The sequence below is a fragment of the Lampris incognitus genome, chromosome 9 (assembly GCF_029633865.1).
Source record: "Lampris incognitus isolate fLamInc1 chromosome 9, fLamInc1.hap2, whole genome shotgun sequence".
NCBI lineage: Eukaryota > Metazoa > Chordata > Actinopteri > Lampriformes > Lampridae > Lampris > Lampris incognitus.
In genome coordinates, this window is record NC_079219.1 from 58,080,669 (window position 1) to 58,099,563 (window position 18,895).

At 47.1% G+C, this 18,895-nt stretch overlaps 1 protein-coding gene across 5 annotated transcripts; it reads right to left on the bottom strand.

Annotated features, from left to right (window-relative positions):
- Window positions 1-99: 99 nt before the first annotated feature.
- Window positions 100-17,371, bottom strand: khdc4 (KH domain containing 4, pre-mRNA splicing factor). 5 transcript variants are annotated; one of them, XM_056285893.1, is made up of 14 exons: window positions 17,231-17,371; window positions 15,734-15,917; window positions 12,728-12,856; window positions 12,533-12,612; window positions 11,893-11,945; window positions 11,604-11,791; window positions 10,231-10,442; window positions 10,059-10,119; window positions 8,960-9,017; window positions 8,585-8,823; window positions 4,933-5,076; window positions 4,180-4,289; window positions 3,973-4,058; window positions 100-1,082 (listed from the first exon to the last, which is right to left on the bottom strand). In XM_056285893.1, the coding sequence occupies exons 1-14, from the start codon at window positions 17,257-17,259 to the stop codon at window positions 850-852; spliced, it is 1,806 nt and encodes a 601-aa protein (XP_056141868.1). In that variant the 5' UTR covers window positions 17,260-17,371; the 3' UTR covers window positions 100-849. The 5 variants fall into 5 exon arrangements, 4 of the variants coding, with proteins under 4 accessions (XP_056141868.1, XP_056141867.1, XP_056141869.1 ...); XM_056285892.1 differs by having other exon boundaries at window positions 3,973-4,061; XR_008810713.1 differs by having other exon boundaries at window positions 1,039-1,082; window positions 3,973-4,061; window positions 4,180-4,261.
- Window positions 17,372-18,895: the final 1,524 nt, after the last annotated feature.

An 18,895-nucleotide genomic window follows, 5' to 3' on the forward strand; every position in this document is an offset into this window, starting at 1 on the left:
TGTCATAATTTGTTTTGCCGGCCAGTCAGTTCTACTGGTTGGAGATCATGTGGATTATTGTGCGTCGTGGTACACAACACTGAGATGTAGCACACTGGTATTAGTGACGTGACCGGCGGCTCTGTTATGTGTAGACCATATTAGAAACTTGGCTCATGTAGAGCTTTAGGCTTTCCGTGGCTACGTGGGACCTCGGAGATGACTTGCATCTATTTTCATACAACGGCGGGGCTCACTTCTCACCAGACAATGACTAATACAGCAATAAATTAAGTTTATTACACAAAAGCATGAAGTAAGTCAGCTGGTCAACTACACTGGAGTCCAAAATGATCTGTACAAAAAAGTTACGAATACCAAAGGAAGGTATCGCCGATTCGGACAGGAAGGAAAACGAGATGAGAAAGCAAGAGCGGTTGACATGTTTATCCAGTAGCCTGTCTTTGCAACTTTTTCCCCTCCTTAAAGAGTTCCTCTGGAATGGACGTCATTCCAAACCAAATTAAAAAATGGCAGGAGTATCGCATAACTGTTCATCTGTGAATCCACAAGTAGTTCGGGGATATCAACCTTGAAAATGTCCACCGTCTTTAAAATAAAGCATGCGCACATACCAAACACTGGCGTGTTGGTTTAATAACATCAAGTTCTATTTATTCAGACCTGGGCGATCAACTTTCTTCCTCTGATGCTGAGAAAACGAGGAGTTGTTGGTGGAACGTCATCTGTGAGATGGAAGAAAACCAAGGGCCAGGTGGTTGGCGCTGGGAGGAGATGTCGTCAACGTCCTACAGAACTGGGCGTACACAGCACCGGGGCTTCCGAATCTGGGAGGGGCTCCGGCCTGAATTAGGGCGCCATCCAGAAAGGCATGGGCTTTTGCTGTGCCTGTGCTTTGGCACGTGGGGGCAGTGGAGGGGGGCAGCGGTACCCCTGTATCCAGCCTGAAGAGGTGGGGATAGGGGGAACTGCCCCAGCGTTACCTGTCCCCGTGGGTTTGGGGTTAGAGTGGTCTTCCTCTTCATCAGAGGAGTCGCCAGCGTACGCCACCAAACCCGTCTTGATTCGCTTCATTGAGGGCTCTGAAGGGAGGAGGATGGGGGGTGGGGGAGAAACGAGGGAGAAACAGCACATCGAGAGAGGGAGAGAGAAAACAGGAGACAAAGATGGAAAGAGGAGAGAGAATGCAAAAAAAAACAAGCAGCAACATCACACATATTCAAACAGACAAGTCCAAGTTAATTCAGTACAAACACGTGTTGGGAGAGAATTAGTTAATGGTTTCGTTCATTGTTCATGTCAGCAGAGGAGTAGAGGAGGGGCATTGGTCGAAAGCAGCCATTGGTTGGTGGGGAGCGACAGTGTTAGGGCCGCCCAATCGAGTGGTAGGACAGCGTCACAGGAAGTCGTGCCCCACCCCCAACCAGTATCCAGCATCGCCCCAGATACATGGAAGAGAAGAAACACATAGAAGAAGAGAAAACACAAAAACAGGAGAGGTTCTCGTTAGTGAGGAAATTGTGTATGCAACAGAGACTCGTGACATCATCAGCAAGGGAGTGTAAGGAGGTAGAACAGCTCTTCGAGAGGGGGGCGTTCCAATGGCAAGGAAAGTCAAGGTCTTCAGTCCTAAGCCTAAGTCCTAGACTTACATTCGGAGAGCTGAAAAAGTAGATTAATGGACAATATAAGTACGGTTATGGCTTCCACTCACTAAATGGAGATGTTTTGTTTTCTCGCAGCTGTGAAATCCTGGAAAGAACGGGCACATGTGGAGAAATTAATGGTGCGTTGTGTATGTGTGCAGTGCGTCATGGGGACGGAGGTTAGGGTTGAGGTACTCCGGGATGCTAACCGGCTTAGACTCTATAAATCCAGAAGAGTTGTGCGTTTCTAAAGCTGCTGGAAAACACAACCCGGCCGGGCCTACCGCTTGTCTCGCTACATCGACGACGCCGCATATCTGCGCGCCAACGCTGTCGCGACGAGGAAACAAGACTAGTAAGGCTTCGCGTTTTAGGATCGCTGTTCACAGTTCTTAAATAAATCTAGTAAAGTAAAAAACACGGTGCCTGGACTTTAACGATCCGTTCTCTGTCGCTGATGGAGGTTTGGCCTGGTTTACTCTGGCAGCGTGTTTAGCACCGCCTCTCGCGACCGAAACGCTCTCGCTTTGATCAGTGCTGCCGTCCACACCGGGCACACTGCAGGACGGCATCTGGAGCATCCCACTGGTACCTGCTCTGCCCATTTGTACTTCAATATTTGTAGTATTTACACTGCATAAACACAACGCTTACTTACGACGTGTGAACTTTCAAACCACTGATATAGATATCTTTTTTCATTACAGCAAACATTTATTTTGCAGTATATATATAAAATATATATATATATACACACTTGTTGTAAAGACTAGGGGGTTCCCCGGTGTCCTGGCAAAATTCCCAACCTTTCTCTCTCCATCTGGCCACCTGATCACCCCCCGTGTAACTGGCTCAGTGATGCCTTCCTCCCCACCTCAAGCTGATGTGTGCTAAGCGTTCTGGCGCAAAATGGCTGCTGAGTTACCCCCTTCAATGGGTGTCTAGAAAAGTGCTATATACATGTAATGATGATGATGATGATTATATTATTATAGCTGCCAAAACTATACTTCATTAGAGCTTCTCAGCTGAGGGCTGAAAGTGAGGAGTGAGGGGAATACAAGTTCACACATACATCAGCCTCATTTGACCGTCAGGGTGGATCTGTTACGCGTTTTCCTCCTCCCGATATCGAGTATGAAGAAAGAGTCCCGTCAACAGCGCAACGCGGGTGGGTTAAACAAAACTGTTACCCTTAAGACTCCGGCTGAGTTGCTTGTCAACGTACATTTCTTCAAACAGACGTTTATAGACCTACGGAGAAGGTTGCCGACACCTTTTCTTCAAGTTCGGAGGAAGTTAAAGAGGTTTTATGTGACGGTAAGCACCAGCATCTCGGCCCAGAACATAACAAACCTCCCCGACTCCCTCAGCGTTCCTGGCTTTGGAGCCATGTTGTGTTGCTGGAATATTGACTTTTACAGCACTGTTACTTTGTTAACATTCGTAACAGGTTCATCTTATAAGTAGCTATTTTTACCATCTGCCTAGAGCCCGAAATCCATGTAACGCAATTATTGGCTTGCTAGCTATCCTGCTAACGCTAGCTACCCCAGGTGCACTAACATGCATGCGCGGCCAGACCGGCTTCCAAAACAAGAACAGAAACTCGGGTTATAACTCACTCACACGGAGGGAGTGAGACTTCGTTCTCCGCTCAGGATGCCGCTACGCCACCACCTTTTTTTTTTTTTGTGGACCCCCCCCCTCCCTTTTCTCCCCAATTGTATCCGGCCAATTACCCCTCTCTCCCGAGCCGTCCCGGTCGCTGCTCCACCCCCTCTGCCGATCCGGGGAGGGCTGCAGACTACCACATGCCTCCTCCGATACATTTTGAGTCTTTTCACCTGACAGTGAGGAGTTTCACCAGGGGGACGTAGTGCGTGGGAGGATCATGCTATTCCCCCCCAGTTCCCCCTCCCCCCTGAACAGGCGCCCCGACCGACCAACCAGAGGAGGCGCTAGTGCAGCGACCAGGACACTCACCCACATCCGGCTTCCCGACCGCAGACAAGGCCAATTGTGTCTGTAGGGACGCCCGACCAAGCCGGAGGTAACACGGGGATTCGAACCGGACATCCCCATGTTGGTAGGCAACGGAATAGACCGCCACGCCACCCGGATGCCCTACTCCACCATCTCTTAACATAGCAAAACAGTTGTTTGCTGCTATATTAATGATCTAAATCTCATATATAGCACCGTAAGGGTGTCCCACAGTAAGGACATAAACAAAGGCAGGCTGGAGGTTTGGGGGACACAGTCCAGAGTTATGTACTGTGGATTTGGGGCAGGGATATGTCAGTCCATCGGGTAATGCCCTTACCCAGAGGGCTTTGTAGTGCCCTCCTCTCCTCCACCTTGGGTCTCGCTCCTCCGTTCATAGACATGACTGATGGAGGCATTAGCTGCCTACTGTAAAACAGAGAGAGGGAGGCTTTATTAGCAGTACGACTTCATGCTCCTGAAATACCACAGGCTCAGTTTGAGCCAGTAAATCATCTGACTACTGCATGGACAAAACAGACTGTACCTGTTCCTCTCACTCGGCAGGCCGGAGGAACTCTGTTGCGGGGGTCCTGTTGTCTCGGGGCTGCCCACTGGGAAGCCTGCACCTAAATTAGTCATATGAATGGGTCCATGCTATGAGCAGAAAAACACACAGGCACGATTAGCAGACATCCTTTGCTAAACCCTTTACCTAAACATATGATACTGCACAGGCACCAATACTCTTGAGTCATACCTGATGTCATTGAAATTCTACATCATAAAAATTCAATTTAAGCTCCTTAAGGACTGACACCCTTTTGACAAGACTATATTTATTCCCTCCAGTGTAAAGGTTTACTTTAACATTTTATGTAATAATTTTGTTCTGAAAAAAAAAACTCTATTAACTAAAATCCTCTTGGTATTTATAATGTGCAAGCAAAATAGCAAGAACTAGGGCATGCTCCTTCCATCATGCACGTAAAACATTTACTTTAATGGATCTGTTGGAGGGACAGAGGATAACAATGAACCTAGCGGACAGATACATTACAGTCAGGGGATGCAGGAAAACAGCGATTTAGGAAAGAGACGAGATAGAGGCTTGGCTGGCAAGTCCGGCGGGAGGCACGCCGCACAGTGGAGGTGCAGAGAAAGACCAGGAGGAAAATGAGGGAACGGAGCCATGAGGCAGGAGAGGAGGATAGGTAGGTGAACACTAAAAACAAAGAAAGTGGGCTGGGGGGGGTGGGGGGGGGCTTGTAAAGAGACAATGGAAAGAGCTGGTGATCACCTGGTATCCCAGGAGGCCACTGTCTCTCTCATCCGGCACCTCCTCTGTGAAGCGTCTCTTCTGGGGCAGATTGGCTGAGGCGATGGACGGCGGCACTTTGGGTGGCACTGGAGCAGATGGAGGGAAGGGGACGGGAGGAAGAGTCTGGAGAGAGACGAGGCATATTAGCGCAGTTCACCACTGTTGGTAGAAGTGGCACCGTTAAGAGTTGGTGATCATTATTCCTACGCATGTCTGAATCTGTATGAGCCAGGGGCTTCACAGGATAGTAGACTAGTCGACTATCAGAACCACTAGTCGACACTGTGCACAGTTGTAGACTAATCGGTCATCTGTGGTTTTAGCCCTGTGCCATAATAAAGCAGTGGCAATGCATCTACAGCGGATATGCAGCTGGGGGCGCTGGGGGTAAGTGGAATAACTGGTTATTGTTGAACATAGATTTGTTTGAACAATCATTTTCTACGTCATGCCATGTTAGATAAACAGAATTTAAGATATTTAGAGAAGGAAAGACTCCCCCCATCCCTGTGTTTCAGCTGAACGAGTGACCGTGTTGACCGGTGACTTCAGTGATGGTAGCTGTTGGAAACACTAACACAACAAGTAGTATCTTTCTATATTTTTTTTTCCCCCTTGTTCTCCCGAATTGTACTTGGCCAATCCCCCCACTCTTCCGAGCCATCCCGGTCGCTGCTCCACCCCCTCTGCCGATCCGGGGAGGGCTGCAGACTACCACATGCCTCCTCCGATATATGTGGAGTCGCCAGCCGCTTCTTTTCACCTGACAGTGAGGAGTTTCACCAGGGGGATGCAGCACGTGGGAGGATCACGCTATTCCCCCCAGTCCCCACCCCCCGAACAGGCGCCCCGACCGACCAGAGGAGGCGACAGTGCAGCGACCAGGATACATACCCAAATCTGGCTTCCCACCCGCAGTCATAGCTAATTGTGTCTGTAGGGATGCCCAACCAAGCCGGAGGTAACACGGGGATTTGAACCAGTGATCCCTGTGTTGGTGGGCAACGGAATAAAACAAGTAGTATCTTTCTAAAAGCCTTCACTTTAATCAATTTCAAATACACTCATCTGTGTTCAACATCTACGCCAACCATTTAGGTAGACTCATTCAGCTCTCGTGAGGTTTCTTATGATGTGGGAAACAAACCACAGCTGGCAGCGCAGCGGCATTTCACACCACTATCCTCAGTCGCAAAGTGACCCGTATTCAGTCATTTAACCTGTAACGTTATAATGTCAAATTCCTCATTAGCAGGGGTGAGATTCTGATACCGACCGTGGAGCAGACAATTACATGAAATTTTCTCAAGAGCAGTTCCCGAGGGAGACACCCAAAACAGTGCTGTAACTCTGCTAGCGAACTCGGTCACCCTGCCATCTCAGGAACACGACACTGCACCGCCAGCTTCTCTCACTGACTTGAATTCACACAGCCGCAAACACTGGTTTATGTTACGGTGGCCAGCTAGCAAACGTCGTCTAACAGCTGGCTAACGTAAAGGGTGACCTGGAATTCAATGCGGTGAAAGTGAAGACTGGTGACGATTACAGATGTGTTTTGCTGTACTGCGTGGTAGAAATAAAGAAATGTCTAACAAATCCTTTGTTTCTACCATTTACTGGAGGTCAGCCACCAACGACAGACTCCGTCCGATTCCCACACACGCACTTACACCTGCATCATGTGCCACTGCTGAGGGCTGGGGGGTGGAGGCAGTGGATCGAACCATTGTGTGTGTGTGTGTGTGTGGGGGGGGGGGGGGTCGCAATCTTGTGAAACTTAAAAACGCAGTGCTTTCATGGCATAGTATTATAATATTATTGAAATTACATAGTTGTGTTTACAATGATATATTGGGGGGGGCCACAAATCATATTTTTCCCAGGATGGGGTTGTGTCCCCCCAAGGATTTCCGTCTATGCTCATGGATGCTAGCTGCTCTGCTAATCTGTTTTTCCCCACATTAAAACTAACTTCAAGATATGTGAACGCTTCTTGTTCGTGATACCGTTTAATTTACATAATGCAGGACAAAAAGGGCCTGACAAATATATACTGTATTGAATATATACTGTACTGAATATATACTGTATTGACTATATACTGTACTGACTATATACTGTATTGAATAGATACTGTACTGAATATATACTGTATTGACTATATACTGTACTGACTATATACTGTATTGAATAGATACTGTACTGAATATATACTGTACTGAATATATACTGTATTGACTATATACTGTACTGACTATATACTGTATTGAATAGATACTGTACTGAATATATACTGTACTGACTATATACTGTACTGACTATATACTGTATTGAATATATACTGTACTGAATATATACTGTATTGAATATATACTGTACTGAATATATACTGTATTGAATAGATACTGTACTGACTATATACTGTATTGAATATATACTGTACTGAATATATACTGTATTGAACATTCATCCATTCATCCATCCATCCATCCATTATCCAAACCGCTTATCCTACTCTCAGGGTCATGGGGATGCTGGAGCCTATCCCAGCAGTCATTGGGCAGCAGGCAGGGAGACACCCTGGACAGGCTGCCAGGCCATCACACAGGGCCCACACACACACACATTCATACCTAGGGACCATTTAGTACGGCCAATTCACCCGACCTACATGTCTTTGGACTGTGGGAGGAAACCAGAGCCCCCGGAGGAAACCCACACAGACACGGGGAGAACATGCAAACTCCACACAGAGGACGACCCGGGACGACCCCCAAGGTTGGACTACCCCAGGGCTCGAACCCAGAACCTTCTTGCTGTGAGGCGACCGCGGTAACCACTGTGCCACCGAGCCACCCCTATTGAACATTCAATTTAAGATAATTTAAGACTTTTAGGCTTTTCAACAGCCGCCGTCACCACGACAACCACAGACGCACTCAGCTGAAAGTCACCAGTTAACACGGCCACTAGTTAAACCGAGACACCTGCAGGAAGGTTTTTGGGTTTAACTGAAAGCCAGAAGGTTGTTACTGCAGTCAAACAGTATCGCCAGCTCAGACAGGCTCGCTGGGAGTTTGGTCCAATCAGATTGTGGCTCATTCGTAAACAGCCTTTCAGAGCCAAACGAGGACTCGATTTCATCTACCCCCAGGTTGGTAATGCCCACATTGGTTAACCCTTTACTGGTTCTATTTGAGACCTTTTTGATGAGAATTGATCATTGTTATTGGGTGAAAAAAAACCCATCCCCCATGATTAATCGACTACTTTTTGGGAGTAGTTGCTGACTACTAAAATGCAGCAGTCGTGATGCTCTTCTAGTGTGAGATACATGAGAATATCTCCAAATGTGTAAAACAGGCTAGTATCCGTATTACCCAACATAACTTGCAGACTATAGGTCTGTGTCTACAGTCCTAAATCACAGTTACATTCTCAGAGGGCTTTACAATCACACACTGAGAAACAGGTGAAGGAAACGGTAAAAGAAAATGGAGTACACCCTCTGTGCTTAGACTCTACATCTGAACAACGGAAAAACTCTCATTCAACAATACTAATAAACAAAACTGTCAAGAAATACGCAAGGGTAAATAAACAGGGTAATGATTGTCATTATTCTTACCTGGGGTAAAGTGGTGGGGACAGGAGCAGGGGCTAGGGTGGGGGCGGGAGGTAGGGGATACTGGGGGGGAACACCTGTCGGTGCCCCAGGAGGTATGGGAGGGGGGACAGTATATGCAGGAGGGACAGGTTGGGGTTGAGGTGGTGGAACAGGCACAGGATAGCCTGGCTGATATGCGGATGGTGGGTAGTAAGGAGGCTGGGGGGGCACCCCGTTCACCACTGGTGGCTGTATGAATCCTGAGGGGGGGAAAAGGAGAGCAACCTATCATGACAGACATCTTCATGAATATTACAGAAGTGAAGTCATCAGTCATCATGACAGAAAGACAAAGACACACACACACACACACACACACAACCAGCGGCTTTTTACCTTGCGTTGGCATCACAGAACTCATTTGGTTGAGGAAGCGAGAGTACTCTGCATGTACCTGCAGACAGAAGTAGACAATGTCAAGACCCTGCTTGAACCTGGAACAAGTATCATGTTAATTTAACTTCTGCTGTCAACAATGCTGATAGATTATACTATTTAGTTACCCCCCCCTTTTTCTCCCCAATTGTATCCGGCCAATTACCCCACTTTTCCGAGCCGTCCCGGTCGCTGCTCCACCCCCCTCTGCCGACCCAGGGAGGGCTGCAGACTACCACATGCTTCCTCCCATACATGTGGAGTCACCAGCTGCTTCTTTTCACCTGACAGTGAGGAGTTTCACCAGCGGGATGTAGCGCGTGGGAGGATCACGCTATTCCCCCCAGTTCCCCCTCCCCCCCGAACAGGCGCCTCGACTGACCAGACAGAGGAGGCGCTAGTGCAGCAACCAGGACACATACCCACATCCGGCTCCCCACCCGCAGACACGGCCCATTGTGACTGTAGGGACGCCCGACCAGGCCGGGGGTAACGTGGAAATTTGACAGGTTATACTATTTAGATTAACCCACGTCAGATTAAACACAACTGAGTTTGAGGAATGTTGTGAAACCAGACATGACACGCTCCTACATCTGCTGCACATCTGTCAAGTTTCAGCTGAATACTGAAGTGCACATGTTCAGTTTTGTTGACAGTAGTTTTTAACCTTGACCGCACATGTGGCTAACATTATCAATAATGGTAATAACTGACACTGGAACCACAAACACTCTGGCCATGGCCGCCGATATTCATCCATCTATACAGAAATACATAAATCTGTTGCGTCTACAACCGATGCAGGAATTACTGCAATCCTTGACAAAGACAACAGCAATAAAAAATGTGTTTCCCTGACAAATGTGAGGTAACTAAATAAAGGGTCACCTTTAAAAAACAAAAACTATGATCAACTTTAGTTAACATCTTGTTTTCGCCGTGGAAAAATACTCACCCACAAAGATTTTACTGGTCACAGCTTTTCTACACAAATGTACAAACTGCTCAGGCCTTGGACTACGGCAATGAATAAAGAAACTGTGTGAAAACTACTCACCGTCTGCAGCAGGTTTTCACACAAGATTTTTGCTGCTGCGAGGCCCTCTGGTTTCGGATGACTGAGGAAACAAAAAGTTTACATCCAGAATGACCAGAAAGTTGCAAACACCCTACCGTAGCTCAGTCACACAACTGCACACGGTCTGGTTAATATACAGGGCGACACTCACCTAATGTAAATGTACATTGGCTCGAAGGCCTCTCGTCCAGAGGCGGGTTCGAGACACCCTGATCCCTTCCCTCGGAGGAACACCTTGGCCCCGGTCTCGGTCTGGATGTGCTGGAGGTAGGTACAACCAGGGCCCTCCACCCGTTCTTTAACCACAAAACCCTGGATCGCGTGCTCCAGGCCAACAAACAGTTTGTCCTGGACATAATGCATCTGAGAGGAGAGACACAAAACAAGGGCACAACTGTGATATGGCTACAAGGTTTGGAGATTAATAGAAATTAACTGGCTGGGAGTGTTTGGGGCATGTCTTTCCTACAAATAACTTTGGTAAGCAACCGTCATTTGAAAGTTTTTAGATGTGCTGCATTTTTCAGACAAAATTCTCTTGGAAAAATTCGGATGGCACCGAAAAGCTTTGGAAAGCTCCCTTCCTGAGATCTGATCGGAGAGCTCCGTGCCTTGACTTTACTACCTTTCCTAAGTGGACGTTCTGAAACCTACACCCACTCTCCACAGCTACTGGCCAGGGATGCTCTGAAACTGGGCAGACTTTCAATTGGTGCGCAAAATCTACTCAAGCTTAACAAAACTAACCCCATGTCTGACACTTCCTGTCAGGGATAAAAAATCCATCCATCCATCCATTACCCGAACCGCTTATCCTGCTCTCAGGGATGCTGGAGCCTATCCCAGCAGCCATTGGGCGGCAGGCGGGGAGACACCCTGGACAGACCGCCAGGCCATCACAGGGCACACGCGCGCACACACACACCTAGGGACAATTTAGTACAGCCAGTTCACCTGACCTACAGGTCTGTGGACTGTGGGAGGAAACCGGAGCACCCGGAGGAAACCCACACAGACACAGGGAGAATATAAAAACTCCACACAGAGGACAACCCAGGATGACCCCCAAGGTTGTACTACCCTGGGGCTCAAACCCAGGATCTTCTTGCTGTGAGGCGACCACACTAACCACAATGCCACCGTGCCGCCCCGGTTAAAAAAAACACTTAAATAAAACAATTCAATAAGTTTGATGATGGAGACTGTGAGGTGTAGCACAGACATCCAGATGGCATGCAAAACTCTTCGCCACGCCTTTTTCATTATTGCTGAAAAGATACAAAACGGCACAGCGTCTGATGTGCTGGTATGAAGCGTCACAAGAACCCACTTGTTTGAAGTACGCTGACCCCGTTTAAAAAGCTCTTTGGCTGTCAGAACAGCGGCTGTTTCCCACAAGCTTTGGAAATCACCAGCAGCTGTGACTGGTGGACCCTAAAATCTCACACCTGCTTTTAGCAGCCCATGGGCACCAAGGGAGAACACAGGAGGAATAAAAAGAGAAAAGAGGAACAGTGGACTAACCCCAGATTGAAAGTGCGGTTTGTGGTGTGACATGGGGGGCAGGGAGGGTGGAGGTGGGTTGTGCTGTTGGTAAATTGTGACTGTGGCACCACTGTGGGAGAAGGAGGAGGAGGAAGAGGAGGAGGAGGAGGCAGTTGCAGCCTTCACCACCCCATTGGTGATAATCTCCTTTATTCTGTTGACCGCTCCTGGAGATAGAGGGACAAAAGAGCATTAACCCCTCCAGCGGCACGCGATACTACGCATTTTGTATAACATGCATTTTGTGACCCTGTGAAGTAGTACTGACTGTCGACAAGCTCCCTAGTCTGGCCTTGGACATGTAGGTAGAGAGGTCGATCCCTGTGTGGAACGAAAAGAAGAGCTGAGTTAACACAAAAATGACAATTGATGCTTTACTTTCTTCTGGACCTTTTTTTTTTTAACACGCTAACACACTTTCAAACCGATTTTTTTGATACTTTTTATGATTTTGAGGTTTAATACAAGGGGCAAATAAGCAAACCAAATACAGGGACTTGGTGGGGGGGGGGTTGTGCTGTCATTGGAGGAGTGTGCATTGCACAATTTATTTTTTTTTGGAGCATTACTGTTTTGTGTTTTTGTCCTATTTTGTCGTTTGTATTTTGTTTTAATCTGTATTATTGAACATTAAATACAAAATAATTTTGCTCTGCTATATTTTCACCAATAAAAAAATCATTACAAAAAAAAGGTAAACAAGAGGGCAGCTTGTCAGGCAGACTTTCTTTGGGAATTTGTGTGGAGGTGGACTCGACTAAGGCAATAGGAAAAAGAACAGGAGTCGGCCCCGAGCGCTGCAGCTGCCCACCGCTCCTATACAACAAGATGGGTTAAATCTAGAGAACACATTCGCTGTAAGAACACGATGACAAAAAAATAAAGCAGCCATCTTTCTTCTTCCTTACCCTGGCAGAGCTTTGCCCTTCTCGTCTGTTGTCATGTATCGCCCTCTAGTGGAAACTGCAGCGCCACTTATTCTACTTATCTGCAGGAAAGGAAAAACAAATGGAAAATGCAATTTCTACAAAAATATTTCCCAAAACTAGAGCCGAATTTGAAACTACAACTTATGGTTCTACAGTTTTCTTTTCTTTACCAACCTCATCCTGTGTTTGTCCACGTGTCAAGAGATTCCTACAGGTGAGCGGAACATCGTTAATTTCTACCTCAGCTACCACCAGATCATCCTTGGACTTTGTCGGTAATTGTGGTTTTCCAACACCCAAAAACTGAACAAGGAAAAGAGGGCAGAGATATCCGTCACCGAACATAATACTTAGGGTAAATAGTATTTTGCACATCCACTAGACTCGGTAGAGTTGCATGAGGGAAAAGTTTACAAAGTAGAAAGTGTCTGTATGCATGCTCAATAATCCGGGTCAGAAAATCAAAGAAAGGTGAATCAGTTCATCTGGACACAACGTTTACTGAGAGAAACGTTTCATCACTCATCTAATTCCCTTCTCCACTACATGGTAGGGGCTCGACTCGGCTTAACTTTTTCAAAGTCGAAGTCAAAGTAGGTTTTTCTTTGCCCCCAGAGGGGCAATTGTTGTGTAGCAGCGGCAACATTCAAACACACAAACACTCCATCTCACTTCGTTTTCCATTATTGGAAAGTACTGGCATTTTGGTAACTGTTACCACCTTTGTTCAGGTTCCCAAAAAACTGGAGCAGGTACCAAAATCAATGCAGACCAGCTGCATCGAGGGGGTACTGTTAACGGTGATGGAAAACGACACTCTGCGAGTCAAGCCAGTACCATGTATTGGAAAAGGGGCATAAGTGACCTCTTCAGTCTCAGCTGACTGCAGGTATCCCCACCCTTATAAACAATACAGTGGCATAATGACCGAAACCAAAGATCAGTTTCATATGCAAATATGGGTGTGACCACTAACTAGAGTTTCAAAGGCCATGAGTACTATTCACAGAAGATTAGGGAGTAGTTGCAATCACAGCATTGTAAAATGGCGACGGATGTACTCTTAGGCCCCCCCCCCCCCCCCGTTCAGGGATTGTTGTTCCCGTTTCACAAAGATGGCCACTTTGACTCCCTGTTCAAACCAGCGCTACTGGGGAACGGCCGGGGAAGGGGAGAAATCCCACATTAAACAGGCCCTGGTTAAGTGTGGTTATCCTAACTGAGTGTTTGTCAAAGCCAAGAAGACGCCCAAACAGTGCACCAGCTGATCAAAAGGAGGGGAAGGACAACAGCTTCCTAAGCGTAAACCAGTGGCGATTCTGTATGTGGCAGGAGTGTCGGAAAAGTTGAGATGCGTATTTTCCAAACATCGCGTTTCAGTTGCTTTCAAACCCCAAAACACGCCGCACCCGAAATTGGTCCACCCCAAGGATTGGGTCCCCTGGCACAAACAGAGCAGTACAGTTGTTAAGTTGTTAAGTGCCGGGAGAACTGCCGTGACTTGTACAATGGGGAAACTAAACAGATGCTGGTGAAGAGGATGGCACAACACAGGGGAGCTAACACGTCAGACCAGGACACCACAGTCTACATCCATATACAGGCCAGTGGCCACTCTTTCAAGGATGAGGATGTGCACATCCTTGATAGGGAGGAATGCTGGTTTCAACAGGGAGTCAAAGAGTCCATCTACAGTGCATCCGGAAAGTATTCACACCCCTTCACTTTCCTCACATTTTGTTATGTTACAGCCTTATTCCAAAGCGTTCCTCTGTGGAGATGGGAGAACCTTCCAGAAGGACAACCATCTCTGCAGCACTCCACCAATCAGGCCTTTATGGTAGAGTGGCCAGACGGAAGCCTCTGCTCAGTAAAAGGCACATGACAGCCCACTTGGAGTTTGCCAGAAGGCACCTAAAGGACTCTCAGACCATGAGAAACAAGATTCTCTGGTCTGATGAAACCAAGATTGAACTCTTTGGCCTGAATGCCAAACGTCACGTCTGGAGGAAACCAGGCACCTCTCATCACCTTGCTAATACCATCCCTACAGTGAAGCATGGTGGTGGCAGCATCATGCTGTGGGGATGTTTTTCAGTGGCACGAACTGGGAGACTAGTCAGGATCGAGGGAAAGATGAATGGAGCAAAGTACAGAGAGATCCTTGATGAAAACCTGCTCCAGAGCGCTCAGGACCTCAGACTGGGGCGAAGGTTTACCTTTCAACACGACAACGACCCTAAGCACACAGCCAAGACAACGAAGGAGTGGCTTCGGGACAAGTCTGTGAATGTCCTTGAGTGACCCAGCCAGAGCCCAGACTTGAACCCCATTGAACATCTCTGGAGAGACCTGAAAATAGCTGTGCAGCGACACTCCCCATCTAACCTTACAGAGCTGGAGAGGATCTGCAGAGAAGAATGGGAGAACTACCCCAAATATAGGTGTGCCAAGCTTGTAGCTTCATACCCAAGAAGACTTGAGGCTGTAATCGCTGCCAAGGGTGCCTCAACCAAGTACTGAGTAAAGGGTGTGAATACTTATGTACATGCAATATTTCAGTTTTATTTTTAATAAATTTCTACAAAACCTTTTTTACTTTGTCATTATGGGGTATTGTGTGTAGATTGATGAGAAAAAAAGGAATTTAATCCGTTTTGGAATAAGGCTGCAACATAACAAAATGTGGGGAAAGTGAAGGGGTGTGAATACTTTCCGGATGCACTGTATGTGAAGAGGGAACGACCATCCCTGAACCCGAGAGGGGGCCTAAGAGTACATCTGTCGCCATCTTACAATGCTGTGATTGCAAACATTCCCAAATCCTCTGTTAATAGCACACATGGCCATTGAAACTCTAGTTAATGGTCACACCTATTTGCATATGAAACTGGTCGTTGGTTTCGTTCGTTATGCAACTGTACTGTTTATAAGGGTGAGGATACCTGCAGTCAGTTGAGATTGAAGAGGTCTGAAATGTTTCCCTCAATAAAAGTTGTGTCTAGATGAACTGATTCAACTTTCTTTGATTTACTTAGTAGAATTTAGTTCTCTGAATGGCACTGTATGACATGACATTAGTAAGTGCATGTGGTGTTACAGGAGTAGTGCAGCATTCTTTTAATCACTCTTTGCTAAGATGTGGCCCATTTTGAAAAGAAGGCAAATTGTGCCCACTACCTTATCAGGGGGCCCGGGAGTGCCAATCTGTGAGGGTTTGAGTTTGCCCTTGGCTACTAACATAGCATTGATCTTGGCAGCGACAGCAGCCGCTGCATCAAGCGCCCCAGTAGGAGCGGTTTCAGCCTCCCCCATCCCACGAATACCAGACCCTGGACCCGGCTGGTCCCATTTGCTGCGGCGGCTGGATAGAAAAAGAAATGACACATAGGAGAGTGGGGGGGGGGAATCAGAATAAATGGGTAAATGAGGGAATAAATCTGGTTGTAATTGAGAGTTGTAATTGAGAATGGAATCTGGTTTTGTTAATACTACAAATCTACTTCTAAACCAACTAAGATCAACTGGGGTCTCTCATAAAGCAGGATTAGAAATGAGCCTGATGGCTTCTGAAAAAATATGCAATATGTTCCGGAATGTTATTCTTTAAGAGTAATTTTAAAGATGTATGGCCAAACCATATCCCTAATACACCATTTCAAACTTTGTTTCATAAATACAAATAAATATTACCAGGATAACGCAGCATCTGTATCTGGTCTAACTGTGTAGTGAAATACCCCGCAACTCTTATTTCCATGTTGTTACTGTTGATGATGCGCATGTTACCATGAGAATTATCCTACATCTCGACACGTGTTGCAAACTGTTTGCACAAGCCAATATGCTGGCACACAAATGTCATGTGTACATATGACGTTAAACTGCTCCTTCTAGGGTCTACTGTACTCCACTCTGTACAGCCCACCTGTGGAGCAGTTACAGCAAAGCAAAAATTAAAAAGCTGCAGGTAGTACATAATGATGCATTCAGAATCTTGCTCAAGCTGCCAAGATGGGCAAGCCCCAAGTCCTGTGTTTGTGACTAGTAATGTCCCCACTTTTCATGCTGTGTTGAGGAGCTTTATGTATACATTTACGTGTCGATTAACTGACTGTACACATGTAATTACGCTGTTCTTAGCTGAGCCTACACAAAGTGACACAAGGTGCTCCTCTTGCTTCTGGAAACACTGGAACAAATGTCTGTGTAGGTTTTAATCATGATGGACTTGTGAACTGCCCTTAGCTATACTTTTGCGTTTTTGTCCTGTGTTGTATTTTCCTTTTTAACATGGACCTGCCAATGTGTCAGAAGAAAATAAGATTGGATTTGGATAAACAACTCAAATTTAGGAGACTTCGAGCTAACGACGCATTCTGAAATAGGCCTATATGGAGGTAGTTCACGTCACACGGGCTTTCGAGCCATCATGTCAACATAACTTTGCAGGAAAACAAATCGGGGAATTTACTTGGAAGATCACAGGACACTCTGTCTAGTGGGCACACTGCACACCAGCCAGCTCGCTAGCTAGCTAGCCCGGGACAGTGCGCAGCAACACCAACAACACCGCCATGATTACGTAAAGCGGCCAGCTACCGTTAGCTGCTAGCTAGCCAGCCGACCAGCGGGGAGAGCCTGGCAACAGGACCGGTCGGCGGTTCCACAACTCACCCGCCGTTCTGGGTTCCCCCGAATGACATCAACCTCCTGTCCTGTGGCGTTATTTCTCCGCGCAAAAACCCAGCTTAGAGACGCCGACTTGCCCCCCCCCGACTTCTGCGAACGGCTCGTCCGACTGACCGTGCAGCTGGCCAGTAGGGAGAGCCACTTCCGCTTCCGCTTCCGCCGAGTTTTAGCGATTTATTTATTACGTTTTTTTTTTTTTTTACAAAAGGTTAATGAACATCACAGCCGGAGCATTACGTCAAAAAAACAATACTAGTAATAAAATACAGTATTTGTTCTCCGTTTAATCAGATTTAGATGAGTGACACGCTTTCTTGGTTAGTTACACGCCCCCCCCCGCAGACACGCGCAGGTGACGTTACAGCGCACGTCCCCTGTACACTGATACATTATATGAGATACAGTGTAGCAAGCAGACAGGCCGCTGATATCAAGGGTTTCAAAGTAGAGCAAACAAATCATGAAGTTAATCTCCTGGCAGATGACGTCATTTTGTAGCTCCCTCACCAAATTACAGACTCTGTTAAACGCGTATGATGTTATTTCAGCACATAAAGTGGGCTGGGGGGGGGGGGAGTGAAATCGGGCCCTGTGTGGTGGCCTGGCGGCCTGTCCAGGGTGTCCCCCCCCCCCCCTGCCGCCCAATGCCTGCTGGGATAGGCGACCCTGGCAACACGATAAGCGGTTTGGATAATGGATGGCTGGATGGATGGATATCAAAATTCTGTAAAATTAACACGTCACAAATAGCCTATTCCCAAATCCATCCAGAAGACATTAGTTTCAATTATTTACACCATGTGTGCCCCTCGATATCAAGCTATTATCCGATGGTTGCTTGTGTGAACTGTCGTAATAGACGTCGCCCAGAGGACCTCTGTGCCACCACGAGAGGGCGCCATACACCTGCGTTTCCGGGCGGGGTGTACGTTTCAGCACGTCACAGCATCTCGGGTGTGATGACGCCTCACCTGGCTCACCTGCCCCGGACTCTCTCCCGTCACCTCCGTGGACCCCTGGGTGAAGGGCAGTACGCCGCAGGGTTCGGGGCCAGATTAATTTCCAGGACCGGGCATCGACAGGTAAGATGGGGTCCGACACTCAGTCTTGTTTCTTTTTTCTTGCCTGATTTTGTGAGCTCTCTTGCATTTTTTTAGTTTATAATTCTAGTTTAAAAAAACGAATTCCTGAAGTTTGTATTCATTTGTGTAGTTATTTGTGGTGAGAAGTACAAGAACTACAAGGTCCTGACAGGTAAAGTGAGCCAGAGGGCTTTGTATTGTGGACTTGGTCGAAGATGTAAACCACTCATATGCCAAATATAACGGGCCAGTCAGCTGGTAGACGTCACCCCTGGCGCATCTTCAGCTACCTGCGTGGTTACACTCATGCACACACAGTAGGCTTCATGCACATACAGTAGGCTTCATGCAGACACAGTAGGCTTCATGCACACACAGTAGGCTTCATGCAGACACAGTAGGCTTCATGCAGACACAGTAGGCTTCATGCACATACAGCTGGCTTCATGCACATACAGTAGGCTTCATGCAGACACAGTAGGCTTCATGCACATACAGTAGGCTTCATGCACATACAGTAGGCTTTGTGCACATACAGTAGGCTTCGTGCACATACAGTAGGCTTCAT